Source organism: Coenobita brevimanus, chromosome 60 (assembly GCF_032717465.1).
Source record: "Coenobita brevimanus isolate Jiangsu-jjx chromosome 60, ASM3271746v2, whole genome shotgun sequence".
Classification (NCBI taxonomy): domain Eukaryota; kingdom Metazoa; phylum Arthropoda; class Malacostraca; order Decapoda; family Coenobitidae; genus Coenobita; species Coenobita brevimanus.
Window position 1 is genome coordinate 14830154 of NC_137013.1, and position 19094 is coordinate 14849247.

The 19094-nt window shown below is 46.4% G+C and overlaps 1 protein-coding gene across 1 annotated transcript in view; it reads right to left on the reverse strand.

Moving 5' to 3' along the window:
• LOC145403296 (uncharacterized) overlaps nt 1-11826 on the reverse strand; it is a 76491-nt gene extending 64665 nt beyond the window's left edge. Inside the window, exon 1 of the mRNA XM_080275101.1 lies at nt 11625-11826. Within this exon, the coding sequence (XP_080131227.1) occupies nt 11625-11826 (202 nt within the window). The remainder of the gene's footprint in view (nt 1-11624) is intronic.
• Nucleotides 11827-19094: the final 7268 nt, after the last annotated feature.

The following is a 19094-nucleotide window of genomic DNA, read 5'->3' on the forward strand; positions in this document are numbered from 1 at the left end:
ACTACTAGATTACAAGTGGTTACAATTTTCCCTTCCGCTATGGAAAATTTGTGTCTCCTGACACAAATGAGTTAATATTAAGTAAGTAGCTTAGGTACACAGTGGATGGAGGCATCAATGAATAATATGGTAAGAGTGTAATTGGCCAGATAATATAGTTAACTTCTGTCTACATGGGAGCATAATAATGGAAGAGGAAGAATATTGTAATGCAAGCAGTTGGATCCAATAAGGAAAGAAATATATTTACAGTACATGGCCATGTTGAAAACTTAATGAAACTGATAACAATTATTGAGTGTAAAATTAGAATGTAATTAATGCATTATAATGTAATAAGTAATTAATTAACAAGGCATGGAGTATGTGATAAGTGTACTACAGTAACTGTAGGAACACCTAGTCTGTAATTCTTCATAAGTTCACAGTTGAAGTTCAATATTTAGGTTAAGCATTGGAAATTATAGTGGAAATTCTAGAGAATCACTTGGAGAACATGAATTTAAGGTATCTGGTGTCAATTTATCTGGATTGTCTACAGCAGCTGTAGGGTTTGTATAGGTGGTAGTAGATGTGGTGGGAGTAGTAACGGTAACAGCTGAAGAAGTCAAAGGAGTTGCTTGAGATTTAGTGTACGATTTACCACTATGGAGGTACGTCACACCATCATTACCTACATTATCATCATTTTCACTGCCACATTCAACTGGGGAGAGATCTGCTTTCTTTAAAAAAAAAATAATTAATTTGGGAGGAAAGGAAAAAGATGAATGAATGAATGAATGAATGAATGAAAATACTTGCAGCATATGATGAAATATGGTTTATATACAATGAATGTGAATGGGATTAAATTAGTTATGTACAGCGACACCTGAAGATGACTTGGAGAAAATGGAACGAAGTTGGAGTGAGTGAACAAAAAATAAGAAATGAAGAATGTAATGTAATGTAATGAACAGAAGTAAATGAATAATACAATCACAATCTATAGAGATAGCACGCCATCTCTGTAGAATGGAATGGAGTACTTTGATAAGAAAATATATGAATATTCACATAAAAGAATAGTATCCACAGTATATTGTAGGTAGAAAAATGATATTGACTCGAAGGCAGAGCAGTGTAGCTGTGTGACGGCAACCTCCTCCCACCATGGAAGGCGTTGATTGGGCAGAGCAGTGTAGTTGTGTGACGGCACACCATGGAAGGCGTTGATTGGGCAGAGCAGATTGTGACGTACCTGGGAGGCACTCAGGCACCAGGCGAGGCGGGAAACAGAGAGAAGAGGAAGACCGTGACGTAGCCCTCCGTGATTGGCCACACTTTCTCTTCTGTGACGTCAGGGTGGTTTGGTGTGGGATGGCGATGACTTACCGAGCTTGGCGACGGTTGGGGTTGCTCACTACATTGGGGGGGGTAGGGGTTGCTCACTGTAGTGGGGGGGTTTGGGGCTGTGAGGGGCTAAATCACTAATCCCGTGCAGTGTGGTAATGTAATGAGTTTTGCAGGACTGGCAGTTCGGGCAAGTAGTTTGAGGTTAGTGGTGGAGGACTTAGTGGGGTGGTGGCAGCGTAGTGGCAGGTGGGGGTTGATTTGGGTTGAAGGTACTCCCGTAGTAAAACTACTGTACACCAAAACTGTAAAGAGGAGGCTGGGGGACAGGAACAGCCTGTCGTCGTAGAAGGTACAGTACCGTGGGCAAGAGGGCAACTGCACAAAGATTTCCCACAGAAGACGTGAAATGACTTTATCCCACTCGCTATCCACCAACTGTTGATCCCCCATTCGTCACTTGCAGGCATCTCGAACTCCTGGGTGATTTGACGGATATGTATTTACATAAGCTGAACACAGCTCTTGCCTCCACCACGCCTGCCTTGTCTCTCGGCAGAAAACCGGCCTTCTCCTAGCTCTCCCTCTTGAAAAAGACTATGTAAGCAGAATTTGAACTAGACCAGACCTTAGGTAAGGGATTTAGGTCACGTACACCCTACTTGGAACACTTACAGATTACTGATAGAACATACTGCTGGATTACAAGTGGTTACACTACAACAACAACAACAACAACGACAACGACAACAAAAACAACAACGACAACAAAAACAACAACGGCAACAAAAACAACAACGACAACAAAAACAACAACAACAACGACAACAACAACAACAACAACAACAACAACGACAACAACAACAACTACTACTACTACTTACTACTACTACTACAACTTCTCAACAAGCTACTGCAAAACGATTTATTAGATAGCTAAGTGATATTGTAGCAGTCAAATGGTGTAACATTATCTCCATAATCCTTCTGGACGATTTGAAATATCCTATTGCAAGTAAAAATGTTTTCACTTAGTGTGAATGAAATTCTTTAGAGTTTTCATTATTTTTCTTTATTCTACGTCTTCTTCTTCTTCTTGTCTAGTAACTGCCTGTCTGTCTGGCCGAGTAGTTCCATCAATCGCAGGCAAACAACCATCCTTCTTGTCTCAATTTACATTATATCAAGGACGTAGTATATGAAAAAATATTAAGGAATGTCGTGCAAAACAAATCGCTATGAAAGAGATGCTACGAACCAAACTATACCGTTATCAAAAAAGGTATATAAAACATCCAAGAGAATATTGGAGTGTAATATAAAAAATAATCCCTAAGGAAGAGGTGTTACGATCCAGAGTGTTCTATGACAACTACTGTACAGCCAGATACCAAACGACCTTCACAGGGTGATAACGCTTATCAGATGAGATAGTATGCGGTATACTGTTATATAGAAAAGACCTATTCCCCCCCCCCTCTCTCTCTCTCTCTCTTCCCAGAGTTCCGTCTCCTTTTGCTTCCCTTACGTTTCCTCATTATTCTCACTCTACACTGTACACTGTCTTCCATCTCATTTCCCTCTTCCATCTCACTGCTTCCCCTCTCACCCGTCCTTCATTTTCTTCCTCTTCCTAGAGCATTTCATTTCTTCTCGTCTGTTTCTTTGTATCTTTCCTCTCTCCTCGTTATTGCGTTCAGTATTTCTTTCCTCCCGTTTCTGTTACTCTCATTTTCCCTCATCGTCTTAATCGTTCCTTTTCTTTCTCTCTCCCTTCTTCATTTCTTTTCTTCCTTTTCTTTTCCTACTGAAAATGAGTCGATTTTAATATAGATTAGTGTATCAGAAAAAATATGTATACAACTTCTCATTCCTGAAGTAATTAGTGGATATGTATTTCCTTGAATTATGAGTCGTAAGTTATAGCCCGAGTTCTCGACGGTTAAGGAAGCTCGCTAGCACTTCTTCCAAAGCGAGTTATATTGTGTATTTCACCTTCCACTCCTATTCCCTGTTATATAAATCCTTCAAACATCGCCTTACTGTGCATGAATAACACAGAAAGGATATTAGCCAGTCATTATTTAAAAATAAATCGCCATGGAAGAGGTACTAAGGAACCTTCTTACTCGACGATAATACGGGCCTAGGTGTCGTTGGAGTCTTCGTAGCACCTCCTCCTCAGTGATTTACTTTGCATACGACACATTTTTATTCTCTTGCACACTCAGATTCTAAATTCCGCTCGTCTTTTTATCACTGTTGGGTTTATGGATGAATAGTATAAGTTGAAATAGATAATGATGCATAATTTCACCAACAGACTGAAGATAATACACACCTCAGTCCACTACGTCACACTCAAGCGTCTATGAATCAAGCAGTGAAAGTGAGACGGAGGAGTCGAATATACAGTATATATATATATATATATATATATATATATATATATATATATATATATATATATATATATATATATATATATATATATATATATATATATATCATCAGCCGTTTGAGTGTATGGTCAGCCAAAAAAGTCGTGTCGTCGTTCCGAACTTCGTAAACATTAGAACAGATAAGTCGAAGCAGCAGGGATACCCTCACAAGCCTGGCAACTGTGCCAGACCAGACTGTGGCGGGGGTGGAGGTGTGGTAGTGGAGGATGTGTGTGCTGTAGTTATTGTTGGCAGTGCAGTCAAGCAATACACCACAGAGTAAAGGTGCTAAATGCGATATTACACCTAATTTAATACCTGTAAATAGTGAAATGTACCGTCTATCAATCTATCTATCTATTGCCAGATGACTTAATCCAATAAGGGGTGGCCACAAACAAATCGCCTCCACGTTGCCCTGTCCCCCGCCGTTTCACTACCCTGCTCCCACCTCACCCCCCCCCTCCCTCATATTCCTCTCCACTCCATCCCTCCATCTCATCCTTGGCCTCCCCCTCCCTCTCCCCCCCTCCACCTCACTCACATTCACTCTTCTTGTCAGTCTTTCACTCTCCATCCTCTCCACATGGCCAAACCACCTTGATGTGTTTCTCCTAATGCTTTCTATCACATCCGCACCACAACGCTCCTTCACATCCTCGTTTGTCAGTCTGTCTCTCCATGTCACTCCACAGGCTCCTCTCAAATAACTCATTTCCACTGCTCTCACTCTTGACTTCTCTCCCTCCAATAAGGTCCAAGCTTCACTTCCATACGTTAGAGTTGGTATCACAATACTGCCATATAGTAACTTTTTCACTTCCATGCTCACTTCCCGGTTTCTTATCACTGCTTTCAAGGAACCAGCAACCTTTCTTCCTTGTTGTACCTTTTCAAGCACTTCACCCTCCAAACTTCCATCCTTACTCATCACACTCCCCAAGTACTTGAACGTACTCACATTTTCCATTTCCCCCTCATCCAACCTCACTGTAAATTCACTGACTTCACTTCTCTCGAAGACCATCACTTTATTCTTCCCTGCATTCACCTTTAGATTCCGTTTCCTACACACTCTTCCAAACTCATCCACCAAGCCTTGCAGCTCCCCTTCATCTTCACTTAACAACACAATATCATGTGCAAACAACAGTACAGGGAGTTTCCAAACACTCCCCTCTCTCATTAGGGCCACTCCAACACCCACTGCCCTACCTTGTATCTCTTTTATGACCCCATCCATATACAGATTGAACAATCATGGAGACACGACACATCCCTGTTTCAATCCAGCCTTCAAATAGAAAAATTCACTCATTTCACTATCCACACGCACTGCAGCCTTGGCACCCTCATACATACTCTCCACAGCATTCAATAACTTCCCATGTACTCCATATATTCTTAATACTTTCCACAATCCTTGTCTATCCACCCTGTCATATGCTTTCTCCAAATCCATGAAGGCCGCATACTAGGGATGTGCCGATAGTATCGGTATCTGTATCGGCTGTATCGGCCTTTTTTTGTAGTAAAGGTATAGGTATTGGCAAGGTAAAAATATGGCCGATACTCCAGTACTTTTCTGGTTTATTATGCGATTCAAGACACTCATGTTTCATGACACTGATAAACAGATGGTTATGATATTGTATTTCATTATAATTACATGTATGATGTAACATTTTCATATATTAATATTATATATCGATCACTTATAGAGGTTGAGGGAGTGGACTTTCTGACCACTACTTGGTGGTGGCCAGAATCAAGATCCAAGTAAGATGGAGAAATAGAAGGGAAGGACGGGAAGGAGGAGTAGTTCCAAGGAGAGTGGAAAGGTTACAAGAGGATGAGAAAAAGGCAGAATTTGAGAGAGAAGTGGAGGAACGATTGGGTAAATATGAATTGGAGCAGATGGGGGAAGTGGAAGGTGTGTGCAGGATATTCACAGAAGAAATGTGTGCAGCATGTGATGTGGCGTGTGGGGTGAAGAGAAGACGGATGGGGGGTGCAAGGAACAGCGAGGTGGAATGAAGAGGTGAGACAGGCTGTTTCACAAAAGAAGAAAGCATACAATGAATGGATGAGAAATAGAGGCGTGGAAGAAGTTGAAAGGCGGAAGAGAGAGTTATATGTAGAAAGGAAGAGAGGGGTGAAAAGATTATTAAGAGAGAGTAAGAGAGTGGATGAGGAATTTGGAAGGAATTTAGTGTAAAGTGGAGACTGTAAGAAAATGTTCTGGAAAGAGGTGAAGAGAGTAAGAACAGTGGAGTCAGCAGGGGAGTGAAAGATAAAAATGGTAGATTACTAATGGAGAAGGGAGAAAAAGTGAGCAGATGTAGAGAACACTTTAAGGAATTGTTGAACATTGAGGATGGAAGTAATGTGACTATAAGTGGCTGGGGAATGGCTGGGAGAAGGAGAAAGGTGAGAAGACAGGAAGAAATCAGTAGGATAGAAGTTGTGGAAGCAATGAAGAAAGTTAAAATGGGGAAAGCCCCAGGAATTGATGGAGTGTGTGGTGAAATGCTGAAGCATTGGAGAGAGATAGTAGTAGAATGCATGTGGAAGATGTGCAGATTGGCCTGGGAGGAAGGTAGAGTCCCGGAGGATTGGAAGTCAGGTATAATTATTCTCTTGTACAAGGGAAAAGGGGACAAAGAAGTGTGTGGTAATCATAGGGGTATTTGTCTTCTTAGTGTAATAGGAAAAGTGGATGGTAGGATACTTATTGACAGAGTTAGGGAAAGAACAGAGGAATTAGTTGAAGAACAGGGAGATTTTAGGAAGGGAAGTGGTTGTGTAGATCACATATTCATTTTTAGATCTTTAGTGGAAAAGTTTCTAGGGAAGGGAAAGAAGTTGTATGCAGAATTCATGGATTTGGAGAAAGCATATGACAGGGTGGATAGACAAGGATTGTGGAAAGTATTAAGAATATATGGAGTAGATGGGAAGTTGGTAAATGCTGTGAAGAGTATGTATGATGATGCTAAGGCTGCAGTACGTGTGGATGGTGAACCGAGTGAATTTTTCTCTTTGAACGTTGGGTTGAAACAGGGATGTGTCATGTTTCCATGGTTGTTCAATGTCTACATGGATGGGGTAATAAAAGAGGTACAAGGTAGGGTAGTGGATGTTGGAGTGGCCCTGGTGAGTGAGGGCAGTGTTTGGAAACTCCCTGTACTGTTGTTTGCACACGATACTGTGTTGTAGATTGAAGACGAAGGGGAGCTGCAAGGCTTGGTGGATGAGTTTGGGAGAGTGTGTAAGAAACGGAATCTAAAGGTGAATGTAGGGAAGAGTAAAGTGATGGTCTTTGAGAGAGGTGAAGTCAGTGAATGTACAGTGAGGTTGGATGGTGAGGAATTGGAAAATGTGAGTACGTTTAAGTACTTGGGGAGTGTGATGAGTAAGGATGGAAGTTTCGAGGGTGAAGTGCTTGAAAAGGTACAACAAGGAAGAAAGGTTGCTCGTTCCTTGAAAGCAGTGATAAGAAAGCGGGATGAGCATGGAAGTGGAAAAGTTACTACATGACAGTATTGTGATACCAACTCTAACGTATGGAAGTGAACCTTGGATGTTGTTGGAAGGACATAAGTCAAGAGTGAGAGCAGTGGAAATGAGTTATTTAAGAGGAGCCTGTGGAGTCACATGGAGTGATAGGCTGGCAAATGAGGATATAAAGAAGTGTTGTGGTGTGGATGTGGATATGGATGTGATAGGAAGTGTTAGGAGGAATATGCTGAGGTGGTTTGGCGATGTGGAGAGGATGGAGGGTGAGAGACTGACAAGGAGAGTGTATGTGAGTGAGGTGGATGGGGGGAGAGGGAGGGGGAGGCCGAGAATAAGATGGAGGGATGGAGTGGAGAGGTATATGAGAGAGGGGTGTTTGAGTTGGGAGCAGGGCAGTCAAATGGTGGGGGACAGGGCGACGTGGAGGCGATTTGTTTGTGGCCACCTCGTACGGGACTGAGGCGTCTGGCAATAGATAGATAGATAGATCGATCACTATATTGCTCCCGCATTAACAACACTCATGTTACCGGCATCAAATAAATAAAAATAAAATCAAATAAATAAAATCAAAATAAAAAGTATCGGCATCAGTCATTTGTTAGTATCGGAGTATCTGTATCGGTATCGGCTGAAAAGTGGGTATCGGTATCGGTATCGTATTGGCCAACATCTTGGTATTGGCACATCTCTATCGCATACAACTTTTTTCCCTTCTCTTGAAACTTTTCCACTAAACATCTATGAATGAATATCTGATCTACACCACCTCTTCCCTTCCTAAAGCCTCCCTGCTCTTCTCCAGCTAATTCCTGTTATTTCCCTAACTCTGTCAATAAGTATCCTACCATATACCCTTCCTATTACACTAAGAAGACAAATGCCCCTATGATTACCACATACTTCTTTTTCCCCTTTTCCTTTGTACAAGAGAATAATTATATCTGACTTCCAATCCACCGGGGCTCTACCTTCCTCCCAGGCCAACCTGCACATCTTCCACATCCATTCTGCTACTATCTCTCCCTCATGCTTCAGCATTTCACCACACACTCCATCAATTCCTGGGGCTTTCCCCATTTTGACTTTCTTCATTGCTTTTACAACTTCAGTCTGACTGATTCCTTCCTCTCTTCTCATCCCTCCTTCTCCCAGCCATTCCCCAGGCACTTATACTCGCATTACTTTCATTCTGTATGTTCAACAGTTCATTAAAGTGTTCACTCCATTTGCTCACTTTTCTCCCATCTCCACTAGTAATCTACCGTTTTTATCTTTCGCTCCCCATCTAACATCACTGCCACCCTATCTAACTCTCTTTACCTCTTTCCAGAACATTTCCTTACAGTCCCTTCATTTTACACTCAAATTCCTTCCAAATTCCTCATCCACTCTCCTCTTACTCTCAGTAATCTTTTCACTTCTCTCTTCTTCTCTTCACATAACTCTCTCTTCCATCTCTCAACTTCTTTCACACCCCTATTTCTCATCCACTCACTGTGCCACAACCTGTCTCCCCTCTTCATTCCACCACGCTGTTCCTTGCACCCAGCTTCGTCTTCTCTTTACTGCACACACCACCTCACATGCTGCACAGATTTCTTCTGTAAATGTCTTGTACCCACCTTCCACATCCTCCATCTGCTCCAATCCATATTTACCCAATCGCTCATCCACTTCTCTCTTATACTCTGCCTTTTTCTTATCCTTTTGTAACCTTTCCACTCTCCTTGCACCTACTCCTTCCTCCCGTCCTTCCCTTCTTCTATTTCTCCATTTTACTTGGACCTTAATTCTGACCACCACCAAGTGGTGGCCAGAAAGTCCACTCCCCCAACTTCTATATGCTCTTGCATCCATTACACACCTTCTTATCCTTTCATCCACACACACATTATCAATCATTGCATTGCTTTCATTCAGTTCACCACCCACCCGTCTCATCACTCGCCATGTATACCTGTGGATCATTTCGTGCCTGAATAGGGTATTGGCTATCACCAACCCCCTCCCAGCACAAATGTCCACCAAAGCACTGCCATTCTCATCTACCTCAGCAGGCACACCCCACTCACCAACCACTTCATCCACCTTCACATTCCCTACTTTACCATTCATATCACCAATCAAAAACACTCTCATTCTCTTCAAACTTTTCCATGCACACTTCCACATTTGTTCAGAACTCTTCTCTCACTCTGCTTGCACGATCTTGCATTGGTGCATACACGCACATAATCGCCCACAATTGTATTCCAACTTTCAATCTTACCCACACAATCCTCGAGCCAAGTGATCCATACTCTCTTATATACTCCTTCCATCTGTTACTCACAACAATACACACTCCTTCTTTTACCCTCTCATTCTCACCTACTCCGGCACATATACCCCATCCATACTCCCATTCTCTCACACACTCTTCTCTCCATTTAGTTTCAGTTAATCCACATACATCCACTTTCGCACCCTCAAGCACCGGGACAATTTCTCTTTCACCTCATCATTTGCACCCCTTACATTCCACGTCGCCATCCGTATCATGTCCTTTGTTCGATCCTTGGTCGTCATTTTTGGTCCATCCTGGTCCAAGGCTTCTTGTTCATATTTTTAGTTACTTGTTTTCCTGGGAAGGACACTAACCCGCCACCAACCCACCTGCTGTCACGTAGGGAACAGGTGTTAGTTGGTTATAAGGTTACCACCCAGCGTTGCAAATTGTTTCCTGGTTTACAGGAAATCATTTGGCTTGCCACTCAGTGTAGAGCTACCTTAAAAAACAGAGTGCCACTACATTAAGTGGGTGGATGATGGGCGCCCCCACCTACCACACCCCCACCTACCACACCCTCCACCTACCACAACCTGAAATAATGCCTATAACGTGTAGCCAAACAAGCGTCAGCAGAAATGACAAGGTGCTACCCTGCCCTCTCCCCACCTTCCTGCCACACCCTGTCCGCCAGGTTTCAACTAGCCACAGAACATCGGAATAAAGAACAGACAGCTGTGGTTTTAATGTGTGTTTACCTTCTGAACATAACACGATATACTACATACCATGTGTGGCACAGAGGTATGCGGTGCCTTCACAGTAAAAGTGAGAAGAGCATTTGTTTCCATAAGTAGTTAGTGTTTTGGTAAAGGTGAGCCACAGGTGTCACGGAAGGTTATGAAATTAAGATATACACCCACCAGCATACAGCTATCTTCACAGTCGTTCAGTTATCTGTATTGGGTGACGGGAAATAGAGGGGAGATAAATGTTATCACTGATAAATGCTGTCGTATATTTTCATACTCATGACGTTTCTTTAAAATCCAAACACTCATTATGAAACGTATTCCACCGTTATTCGGTCCTCTGAAGAATTCCATATATCAAAGATGAAATAGACATGACAATCCATGTATATGAAACTGCAGTATTTTTCGATTACATGTAAATTCATGACGATGCATCTGTAGACAGTGACATAATAGTGAGAAAAGTTGACTATAACCCTATTACCCAGTACGTTATTCCCAACCGTTTCCACCCGACAGTAATACATGGTACATATAATATGTAGGATATGAAAACATCTAGTGAGGTAATCTAAGCATTTTCATTTCCTATAAAAGTAAAGAAACAAATACACAAGTCTAATAAGATGTCCAACCACCATGTGCCTCAATAAGCTCATATATTAGGGCACTGTCTCAGTCCTTCCCAGACTTGATAAGCATGTCGCGCTACAACTTGCCGGGACCATTCTTCACCAACATCCCAGTTGTGAGTCATGGTAGCCCATAGGTGTTCTGAGGGATTTAGGTCACTACTTTTGGGTGGCCACTGTATCGGTTGGATCGTAGGATGTTGTTCCAGCCACAGCTTGACAGTTGAGCTTTTATGGACACTGCTGTTGTTGTGAACAAATATTATTCGTTCTGGTTCAGTAATTACCATGGCTAGGACAGTGGGTAACAAAACCTCATCCAAAATATGAATGTATTCATCACTGGTGAATCTCCCCTCCAGCACCAATAGCTCCCCTGGTCCATACACCCACATCCATCCCCACATATTCACAGTGACATGACCACTTGTAGCTCACTCATCCATGTTCTTATCTTTGTATCATGTGTTAAATGGTCGCCAGCAATGTCGTGCTCCGGCTTTAAATGATGTGAATGTCTTCTCGTCAATGAATATAACGTTGTGCCAGAATGTGGGATCGACACCAAGGTATTCTAATGCAAATCCAAGCCTAGTCTCCTTATGAGCTTAAGTTCGTTTTTTTGCTGGAGTGTAGCAGTGTATTTCCCTCTTGTGGAGTCTGTTTCTACTAGTCAGAGGATGGCAGGGGAGGTTGAGTTCTCTGGTGAGGTTGACTACTGTTTTCTTAGGCATGTTCTCTACTGCAGCCAGCAAACGGGCATCCTTGTCTTGTGTCGTTACCCGAGGCTTACCGCTCCTTGGTCTTGTCAGAGAACCCTCCTGCTCCCACCTAGTGATCCAGCTCTGTACTGTTCTCTTGGACACAATCATGGTGTCAGCAACTTGGGCAGGTGTCATGCCACTCTGCCACAGCCGGATTATTCTGTCCCAGTCAGCTAAAACTGCAGGAGCATTAGTCCTGCTAGTGGCCATACCTGAAAAGAGTGTGCGTCGTGATATCGTACTTATGGAATTTATCGTGTTTCACATTGTCAAGTTGGCAGTGTGAAGCAAGAGTTTTCACTGTCTTGTGATTTAAGTGTTCCATATCATGATACACAAGATCGTGTTCTCATTGTGTAGGCTAGCCAGGCGTAGGAGGGTTCCCGTCATGTGTCCCTTCCCTCAAGGGCCACAGGACGACCCTCAGTGGTGTTCTTTTTTTTTTCTTTTTTTTATGTGACCGACTCTGGGCATAGGCTTCACAGCCTGCTTTCAAGGCCCAGTAGTCCTCCTACGTACCGTACACCTCTACATGTCACCACTTCGGCGCTAACACCCACTGTCCATACTGAATACATGCTAGGGCTGTCTCGTACAGGACTGGTGTATTGGTATTAGTGGGGGTATTTTTACGACATGTCGCCGGGTCTTCTGGTAGATCAGTAAAGTCGGTCGGGGGCTGTGGTCGGGCATGGAGAGGGGCCCTTTGCTCGTGGGGCCTGTCGGGGTGGTCTAGTCCTCTGGGCTGGAACCAAACATGCTGAGCAGGTGCTTTTGCCTGTGCCTACTCTGGGAAGAGGGTTGTCTGGAGCTGGAGAGGGCACGCCCCGGGGGAGTAGGGGTGCCTCGGGGAGTTCAGCGTCTGCGGTCTCTCTTCCGCTGAGCCACTGTCAGGGTAGGGCTGCGGCATCGCCTCAGGCAGGAGTCCATCAGGTGGTTGCATCCCATGGATATCGGCTGGATAGCACACTCCCAGAGACACCACGGGGTTGTGCCACACTGTCTAACAGCCCGAGGGGATCCTGCTGGAGGCTGCATCAAGGAAGAAGAGCAGGGGGAGGGTGGCTAGAGGCCATCCCTCTTCTGCAGGCATGGCTAGGGGCCATCGCCGGTGTCCTTGAAGGGGAGTGATGTGCAGTTGAGGTGCAGGCGGAGGCCGTCACCTGCCTGCTGGTGCGGCTGGAGGCCGTCACCAGTGTCGTACTCCCGTGGGCAGCTACAGGAGGAGAGGGGACATACCCTTCTCTTCCCAGACATGGCTGGAGGCCGTCACTGGTTCCTATAGGAGGGGAGGGGGAAGAAACAGCACCCAAGCGGCTGGAGACCATCTCTGTTTGGGAGCTGCTGAGGCCATCTCCGTTTGTGAGCGGCTGCAGCCATCTCTTTTTTAAGTAAGCGGTGTAGGCCGTCTCTCTTTTGCGAGCGGCTGAGGCCGTCTCCTTTTGTGTGCAGCTGGAGGCCGTCACTGGGGTGCTGCTCAGGACTAAAGCTTTAGTCCCACCTCAAACCTGTCTAGGGCTAGTCAGGTTGTGAGGTAGTGTCCCCGGACTGAAATCTTCCAGCTGGCTCTGTTGCGGGCAATATGGGCTCCGGACCATAGGGGACATATGTCCCTCTAGCCGGGACAACCCACACTCCTTACCAACCCCTATGTGGTTTCCTCCTGGGGTGGGGATCGCGACGTCTTGGTGGTGGTTCGCTATGGCGGGTATTTCACCACCGTCTTCGGGGGAAAAGTCATGTCCCCGTGGCTGGAGGTAGTAAGTGTTGCTCATGGTGGTGCTGTGGGCGGGGGTCAGGTGCTGGAGGAGGGTGGTTGAGTGCGAGGTGAGTAGGTTCGGGTCCTGGTGAGGGGCATAGGTGATGTATAAGGTGGAGGCTTGATAGGTTGTGTGGAGGAGTTGAAGGAGATGGTGAGGTCCACGGACGCATTGTTTCCTCTCTTAGGCAGAGATCTACGTGGCTCGCCGTACTTTCATGGCTGGTGGTGGTTGCTGTCCTGCAGAACTTAGCTGAATGCTGTCGATTAGTTAGGTGGTGGAGGTTTTATGGGGCCGACAAGGGTAGGTGCAGTGGTTTTCCCTCGAGATAGGGGCAGTGGAGTTATCCACTGGACTTGGTGTATTCTGAGTGTTATGGGGGCAGTGTTCTATGTGTGATGGGTTGGGGTGGTTTGGTCCATGGGTGGGGGTGAGATGGGGGGAGTGGGGGATGGTGTGATGGAGTATCTGGCTGGTAGGGGTGAAAGGTGGCTGGAATGGGTGATGGTAGTCTTTAGTGTGGGCATGGGTGGTGAGGTGGGAGTGCGGCCTTGCAGTGCAGGGGTCGGGCGAGGTGTTTGAGAGCGTGGAGAGGGTGTTGGTGGGGAGGGGGAAGTGCTGCCATGCGGTGTTTGAATGAGTGTGGTTTCTGGATGTTCCATGGGGGTTTGGTGTGCATGTGGGTGGCGGGTGGTGTCTGAGGTGTAGGATGGGTTGGGGGTTGTGAACGAGGAAAGGAGAGTGTGGGTGTGAGGGCCGTGGTGGGCGTTGGTGAGGGCAGTGTGTGTGCTATGGAGGTGGGTGGATTTAAGCTTCCTGGGTCGGATGGGTGGATCTGCGGTGGTGTAAGGTGGCGGCCAGGGGTGTGTGAGGTGCAGCGGGGTGAGTGCGCCAGCAGAGAAGGAGTAGGGGATGAGGGTAGGGAGGAGGAGGGTGTAATGTAGCAATTGTATGAATCGGATGGGGGATTTAGGGTGGCGGGTGGTGCCGAGGTGGTGCTGGGGATTGGAGGACCGGGGTCGTGGCGTGGGGTGGTGGGTGAGGATGGGCACACGTGTCGGTTGCAGAACGTGCACGGTGTGTTGTGATAATCTATTATGACTGTGTAGAGGTTGGGGACGTGGGTGATTGTGTATGGGCCCATGAAGCATGGGGAGATCTTGTTGGGTGTGGGTAGCTTTGCCACTACTACTGAGTCACCTGGTTTGTAAGAGCTGGTGGGAGCCATGTCTGGTTGTAGATCTAGGCTCTTTTGCAGATGGTGCAACTGCTTCTTGAGGTGGTGGAGAGGGTCGGACGTGGGGGGCGTTTTGGGGGACTGTAGGTGCTGTCGCAGTGGCAGGAGGAGGGAGGCCTCCCCGAAGACTCTTTCGTGGGGTGATATACCATTGTCTCATGGGCAGGAGTTGATCCCCCACTGTACAATTTTGACGTGGGCTGGCCAGTCCTCGTTCTTGGTCTCCTATTCAGGCTTACACCTGGTTCATGAGGGTGCGGTGGCTCCTCTCACAGATGCCGTTGCCTTGGGGCCAGTATGGGGAGGAGTGAGACAGGCGGTAGGCAAATATGGTTGCGAGTTCCTGTCATACGGTGCTGGTGAACTCAGGGGCACTGTTGGAGTGTAGGGCCTGTGGAATCCCGAAGTAGGGGAAGATGTGGTGGACGAGTGCGTCAGCCACGGCTATGGCATGGTATTCCTTGGCTGGACAGGCTATGAGGAACTGGGAGGAAGTATCTACAAATGTGATGAAATACTTGTAGCCAGATTTGGGTTGTAGGGGCCCACTACATCGATGGATAGTAGTTGCCAGGGTTTATGAGCATAGATGTTCCCTGATGTGCCTGGTGTGAGTGTGGCATCTTTGCCTAGTGCACAAGCTCAGCAGGACTGGGTGACTTGCCTGGCTAGGTTGGAGACGTTAGGGGTCTAGTATGCATTGTTAAACACCTGTAGCAGTTTCTTGATGCCTAGGTGAATCCCGTTGTTGGAGTGGACGTGTGTCATGGTGTCTACGGCGGTGTTGGGGTCGAGCACAATGTGTCCTGATGGTGCGAATAGATGGTTGCCCTGCTGGTGGAGCTTTGAGAACAGGTGGGGTGGTAACCAATGTGGGCATTCTCCTCTGTGCCACTGTTGTAGGAGTTCAGATTCGTCGCCGATGGATCTGATTGGTAGTTGGGATAGGGCATCGGCATTAGTGTGTAGCTTGCCGGGGCGGTAGGAAATCATGTACAGTAATCACTCCAATATCCGACGTAATAGAGCCATAGGTAGGTCCGGTTATTGGTTTTGTCCGGATATTGGGCCCCAGCTCATGGACTTGTACTTATGGACCCTAACTCAGAGAAACACCTATACAACTCCCTCTGGACATGCATAGCACCTATTTAAGACCCAAATCACACCAATAAGGCACATAAATGACTGAAATAAATGGAAAAGAAACATAAAATGAGGGTTTAAAAGTATGTCCATACATTAATAAACATTCTGGTACTTATGGACCCTAACCTAGCCTAACTCAGAAAAACACATTCCTACTGCACATGCATAGCTACTAACACCCTATTCACACCAATAAAGGACATTAAAGAGCGAAATGAGGTAAGTATAGTATGGAAAAAAGTACAGTATGAAACATTCTGGCTACTTACAGCAAGTCCCTGGCCACCTCGATGAATAACCGCCTCCTCTCGGACTCTGACAGTAAGAACGATTTCCTGAAGCAGTTGCAGTACACTGTTCCTGAAGTCTTGCACTGAACTTAGTCAATAACACACAGAAGTCCGTTCTCTTCACAGCGTGCACTTTTGTCTAAATAATGCTCCATTGTAACTTACTAAGTGTTGCACTTTAACTTTTCCCATTCTTTTCATTTTCCAAAGCCAAAACAAACAAGTCTATTTACGTTAAATTTTTCTTCTAGAGTCTTTTCTCTCACACCTTTAAATCCTTAACACAACACACTGTTTTTTTCACTGCACAACACTCAAAATTCCCATGTGGTCTAGTGGAGAAGTTCTTGCTGTTTATTCACTGTCAGAGTCCGAGAGTATCACTGGCAGGCGACCTAGGGGTGCATTGCTGGGTCGTGGTGATGGCGCACCCACTGCAGAGGACTCTGAAGACAGCTGCAAACTCACGTGGAGCGGTGACTCCACCGTGGCTGATGTGCTGGGCTGTGGCTTGGAGCATGAGGGCCTGTCTTGGGGAGGCAACGGAGTGGAGCCAGGGCTGGGCACAGCGGGGGTCACGGGCCTGAAAAAACTGTCAATGGTTGATTGACGCAATGACCGACGATTCTGACGATTGATGATGCGCTGCCTGAAAACACGCACTTCCTCCATGAGTCCCAAGGGCCCCATCTCCCTGTCGCAGTCCGGGTGTTCCAGGTAGTCTAGGACGAACTCTAGATGTTCCCGGAGTGCGCTCAGCTTGGGGATGGCTGGAGTAGTGTCCTGCTGAGAGGAGTCTGCATCATCATCGCCTTCTGCGTCGGAATCTTCAAGTTCAGTACTGACACCTGCAACCGAAGACGCGATCTCGATATCAAACAATGTCTGATACCCAGGATCGCCCTCGTCGTCATCCAACCACTCACGAACATCGTCCACATCTACATCATCGCCATGCGTATGTAGCCGTGCATGGAAGTCATCCACGTCAAACCCTAGAAAATCGTACTCCACATCCGTTCCGAGAAGCAGACGAGACCAACCATTTTCCAGAGTTTTCACAGGGACTTCCTTCCATGCACTAGCCCAGTTGTACAGCGCAGACTTGATGTAGCGGCGAAGGTTTTCCAAAGTCTGCTTGCCTCGTGTGTCCCGTCCCTCCCTGCGCTCATCCTCGTCCTCGAGAACAACCATCACCTCGTCCAGGAACTTCCGACGGTATAGGCGCTTTGTTGCCACGATCACTCCTTGGTCCATTGGTTGGATGAGAGCAGTCGTATTAGGTGGCAGAAACATGCACCTAATACGGCCATTTTCAGCAACCAAGTCCTTGTCGCACGGGTGGGCAGGTGCATTGTCGAGTAGAAGGAGAGCCTTTACCTGGTCGTGCGGGATTCCCAGTGTCTTTGTCTGGTAATGGATGACCTCCTTGATGAAGTGACGGTGAAACCAGTCTTTGAAGATCACAGCTGTGAACCATGCCTTCAAAGAATGGTACCAGACGACAGGAAGGACATCCATCACCCCACGAAGGCACCGAGGCTGCTTTGCGCGGCCAACAACAATGGGCTTAAGCCGGTGCATGCCGTTAGCACTGGCACAACACAAAGCAGATATCCATTCCTTGGAAAGCTTGCGGCCAGGTACACTCTTCTCCGTCTCCTCAGCTAGAGTGTTCATTGGCAGCGAGCGATAGAATAGGCCAGTTTTGTCAGCGTTGTTGACTTGACCAAGAGTTAGGCCCTCCCTGTCGATCAGGCCTTTCACCTTGTGCCGAAACTCGTCAACTCCATCCTCGTTAGCGTCCAATGCTTCGCCATGTGCTTTACGGTTGGTAAGGCCATGTCGCAACTTGAACGCGAAGAGCCAACCCTCGGATGCCTTGAAGTCTAGGGCGTCGTGAAGCCTGGTGAACTTCTCAGCAGCAGCCTTCAGCTCTGTTCCACGTACCATCACACCAGCAGCACGTTGTTGTTGATACCAAATCAACGTGGATCGGTCGATTTCTGCAAACTTGGGGGTAAACATAACCTTCCCTTCCACATTGCATTTGCTTCTCGACGAGAAGTCAGCCGTGTACTGCATGAGTTTGTCTCGGGACCTCTTGATATCGAACAAAGTAGATCGGGCCAGGTTAAACTTGTGAAGAATGTGGGAAGAAGACCATCCCACACCCACTTTCTCCAATATCTCCCTCTTCTTCTCCAGAGTCAACACCACTCACTTCCTTTTCTCAGGTGGCTGGGCCGTCATCACACACACTAAGAGGAGGCCCGAGAGCAGCAGGAGGCCCTGCAGCAGGTAGGGCAACACCACAAAAGCGATCAGGTGGGCAGCCATTATGACGAGCGTGCACTCGCAGTGAGAGACAGGCGGGAAGCGGGGAGGATGCAGCGGCGCTCTATCGGACGTCAGAGGAATGATGCGCGAAAACAATGCTCTCCCGCGGCGTGCGCGGTAAGTTCAAATTACGGACGGGAAAAAATCGTTTATTTTTTTGGTTTTTCGGACCATTTTGGGAATGTTGGATCCCAGGACGATTATGTCCGGGTAGTGGGGATGTTCGGTTATTGGGCGTCCGGATATTAGAGTGATTACTGTAGTTAAATTCCTCTAGTGTTTCCCTCCATCTAATGTGCTGGGCATTATGTGTGTCACTTGGTGATAATGGTGACGTCCATACCCGACAAGTAGGCCCAGAAGTGTCTGAGGGCCCAGATGATGCCCAGACATTTTCTTTTTGTAGTGGCATAATTCCTTTTGGCCTGCTTGAGGGTGCGGCTGGCACAAGCAATGATGTGTTCTCGCCCCTGCTGTACCTGAGCAAGTCTAGATTACTTGTATGAATTACCTACTTATCTAGACAATCTTGCGAAGCCAATGCGAACTATGAACTTCTTGCCAGGTATAATTCCAGAATTACATAAAATTGTAGATCTT